Source organism: Lactuca saligna, chromosome 7 (genome assembly GCF_052625555.1).
Source record: "Lactuca saligna cultivar CGN05327 chromosome 7, ASM5262555v1, whole genome shotgun sequence".
In the NCBI taxonomy this organism is placed as follows: Eukaryota; Viridiplantae; Streptophyta; class Magnoliopsida; order Asterales; family Asteraceae; genus Lactuca; species Lactuca saligna.
The window spans coordinates 152155790-152160020 of NC_136423.1; the positions used below are offsets into that span (position 1 = coordinate 152155790).

The 4231-nt window shown below is 36.6% G+C and overlaps 1 protein-coding gene across 1 annotated transcript; it reads right to left on the bottom strand.

Annotated features, from left to right (window-relative positions):
* Positions 1-788: 788 nt before the first annotated feature.
* LOC145006421 (mitogen-activated protein kinase kinase kinase 18-like) lies at positions 789-2299 on the bottom strand. Its single transcript, XM_078965509.1, has one exon. It carries the CDS (start codon positions 2201-2203, stop codon positions 938-940), a length of 1266 nt encoding a protein of 421 aa, XP_078821635.1. The 5' UTR covers positions 2204-2299; the 3' UTR covers positions 789-937.
* Positions 2300-4231: the final 1932 nt, after the last annotated feature.

Below are 4231 nucleotides of genomic sequence, written 5' to 3' on the forward strand. Positions count from 1 at the left end.
CTGGCACCACATCCACCTCAATGTATGCATAATTACGTCTCCCTTACCAAGCCCACGTCCACCACCACATTTCCCTCAACCCTCACATCATGCTCCTTGATCTCAACAAGACTCATAGGACAAAAGAGGATTGAACATAGATTGATGCGCACGCACGCACACACATACATACATACAAATGGAGAATTTGAGAGTTGCTTTCAAGACCACTTGTTGTAGAGGTGGTGAAAAACATGAAATGAATTTTTTATCATAAGCTCAAAGATTGTTTCGTGCTTCAAAAAAACATTTAGAGACTAATTTTGTAGAAAACGAAAAATACGATGAGTTTTAGCAAAGTCCTCAAAGCAAATACATCATCATAAATTATACCACTAATGTGCTATTTGTGAAAAACGATAAGCATTGAACTATGTGTGTGATCATCTCACTTTCTCACACCCCTCAAAATTTCATGCAATTCAATGTCATGCTCCCTTCACTTTCCTTTTTCACATGGAAATGATCACCTCTAGCATTCTCACCTATCAAGTATGCTAAGTGCAAGTGAAAGAAAAAAGTAAAGAATAAAAATGAGGTTAAGCTAGTTGTGCATTCTAACATTGGAAGAGTGGCAATGTTCACCACACCCCATATTTTTATAATGCAATATGATAAGCCTTATTGTAATTAGATTTTACAAAAAAGTATCATAATCACTACATGATTATGAACTTTTCTATTATTAGTATCAATACAAAATGTATATTAAACGGACAATGAGTCCTAAACATATGGTACTTGATTAGTGAGTTGAAGTTTTCTGTTTCATTAGCTAAATAAAACAAATAAAAACAAAAAGAATACATAATGTAAAACTTTCATCATCTATGCATTAGGATGAAAAAACTCAACCACAAATGACTAATTTTGAAGAGTTCTTGTAGTCGAATGAATTTCAATTCACTATTATCATATTAAAATCAGAAGGTAAACCACTATGTCTAAGTAAATCCGAATTGGATGCATTTAATGCCAGCCCAATACTTGCTTTTACAGCTATTTTTCTACAACTAATTTTTGGGGTATCTACGAAACTAATGAACAACTCATCATATTCACCGCCACTCATGGTGCAACCCACCTCCATCTCATTACCTACCGCACCTGTCACCGCCCCTCTGTTTGCTTTTCCGCCACCATCTTCATTGATTCTGATCGTGATCCACTCGGTTTCCTCCTTTTCACAACTCCACTTTGGTATCTCTGACTTGTCCGCCAACTGTTTGATTCTTTGCCTCAAAGAGTTCGACGAACACGTGGATGGAGTAAAATCAGTTCCCACCGACGACGATGACGACGACGATGGTTCTGGTTCTTCCATTGAATTCCACACGTCTTGATCAAGTATACTCGTCGGTGAGTCCGTATAGATTTTTTCACATATCATTTGCTTTGAATTGTCGTCAAATTGTTGGAGATACGGGTGTTTGAGAAGCTGTTTCGCAGTCCACCTCTCTCTTGGATCCCGATTCAAACACTTTCTAACGAAATCCTTCGCTTCATCGGAAAATTCATCTGGGATTTCAGGGATTTCGCCGGAGAATGCAATTCTGTAAAGAACCGACGCCACGTCAGTAACGTTTGACCATGGTGAACCACCAGTGGCCATTTCAATCATTGTACATCCAAGCGCCCATACATCCGCCGGAAACCCCTGTTCTTCACCTCGCGCCACCTCCGGCGCCATAAACATCGGCGTCCCACAAATCGGCGCCTCCTCATCAACCCATTTCGCACAACCAAAATCACCAATCTTCGCACCACTTTCGTCAATCAAAACATTCCGGCCTTTAATGTCACAATGCACTACGCCTCTCGAATGAAGGTACTCTAACCCTCGAACTATCTCCTTCGTATACCTTAAAATCTCCGAACTCTTCAACCCGCCACCATTTATTCCGTCGACGATGGAACCAAAAGGCATGTACTGCATCAGAAGATTGTACATCAACTTGTTATCTTCTTTAGTAACATCACACCCTTTGTAGCTCACGACATAAGGACTACTCAAAGTAGACAAGAAATATTGTTCCTTTCGCAAGCTTTGAGCTTGCGACAACTCCATAGACTTGACTGCAAAAACCTCACCGGAGGTGGAGGTGGCGGCGGAGACGGTGGCGGAGGAGCCACGGCCAAGAACAGGACCTCTAGTCCACCCCATGTCGATTTTCTTGAAGAAAGATTTGTCGTGTGAAGATATTTTTTGAGGGTGGAGTTTGGTTGGTTGATTTGAGGGGTTTGTGGTTTATATATATAGTGGTTGTAAATAAGTAAATTCTTAAATGAAAAAAGGTTTTGTAGTTATGTTTGTTGAAATGAAAAGGTGTAGTTATTTGGTTGGGTGGGAAGTCTGTCCACGGAGTTGACGATTTGTTTAACGGGAGTTTGACTACGTGGCAAATTGTAGGTAGGGAGTGACAACCTTTTAGGCAAAGCCAAGACGGCAGCTATGTGGCAGGGACACGTGTCATCAAGATTTTCTTGAAATTGGAAATATAAATACATAAATATATAAATATAAATATATAATCAATCCCTTGTTTGAGGGGTTTAGTTTCATGAATTTTGGGAAATAATCATGTCATGAATAATAATAAGATACGCAATGTGTGAAAATATTTGCGTAGAGACGTGGTATTTATGACTGTTTTATGTCATCATACATGGACTCATGTAAAATGAATTGATATATTACATAAAAGTTTAAATGATTTGTATCACTAAGACCAAAAAGATGAGATAAGGAATCTTTTGAAAAGGCTATATAGTGTGATGATGTAAGATTATTTGATAAGGATATTTATAATTCTTGAAGATAAAAGTTTGAAATCAAATCCCAAACTTTAGGTTGGATGCCTTATTTTGTAATTGTGTTTGTTGACTTTGAAAACCAAAGATTTTTTGGGGGTTTATGGTAAGGTAGGAAAGGGTTAGAGGCAAAGGGTTGAACCACTAAAGTGGTTGGTATCAAGTATTCCACTTTTTGGTAGAATATCCTCTCAAACTTTGAGTAATTTGGCATATACTTATTTCCAAAAATAAAGTCTTAAAGCAATTTACTCTTTCAATTCTTGGGTTATGTTTCAAGTCAAAATAAATAATTGTTTGCGTATTCATGATTAGGTGCATCATAGGATGTGTGTTTCATTTCGACCCCATAATGCAAAGATTGTACATCAAAACAAAGGAAATGAAGTGATTATCATTAAAACGACACTTTAACCAATGTACTCTATATGGGTTTTCGTAGCACGTCATTTAAGATTGTTTGTCAATGTGAAAATCGTGTGACTGGTATAAAACTCGGGTACTATAAATTGGTCATGTTTGTGTGTGAGGCTATATTGTAAACACGACAATTACGTGTGACATCCAATGAGTATGATAAATTTTGATGGCGATTTTATAATTTAACATGTGTGTATGGTGTGATGTTTCTATTGCATCACTCAACATCTTCTAGAAAAGGTTGATTTTTTTAACTTGTGAATGAAGTGTTGGGTGAAATGATTTTGTAAGTAGATTGGTGGTTATAACTTCTAAATCAAGTTTATTAATATATAACGGTCCCCTAAGCATTGATAGACGTATTAAGTTTCTTCATACACTCAAAAGAATTATTGTGATTCTTTTGGAATAAGCGTAGTAAAACTTTTAATTTTTATTGTACTAAATACCATAATTTTAGGTAAGTCTTTAATTAATATTTTAGTGTTGTTAATATGTAATTTGAAATTTGTTGACTCGAATAAATACCCAGACACGAAACAAAGTGAGGAAAACCTGACTTGCGATTTCAAATGGATAAATGTTTAGTATACATAGAGGGTCGTTAAACCCAAATTGGTACAATACAAACACACATTCCATGGGGGTGCCCCCCTCCCCTCTCTCCCACGGGGTAGCCCACCCAGGTATTAATCCATTTAAATATTTGATATTTATTTGTATATGAGCTTGATCCTATAGTTGCTATGGGTTTTAAAGTGTTTGTAGGTAGGGATTCTAGTGTATTCATTTTTAAAAAATAATACGATAATAGAAGAGTTATTTGGTTTATGTCTATAGTATATGGTAATGGTCATTTAGACCCGAATTCATACACGACAAACACATATTTCATGGAGGTGTGAAGCCCACCATAGTATGTATCTTTTTAATTATTTTGAATTTATTTCTATATGAGTTC

What these genes read in the sequence shown, in the direction of transcription:
- LOC145006421 (XM_078965509.1), bottom strand. Translation starts at nt 2,203, where the DNA reads ATGGGGTGGACTAGAGGTCCTGTTCTTGGCCGTGGCTCCTCCGCCACC.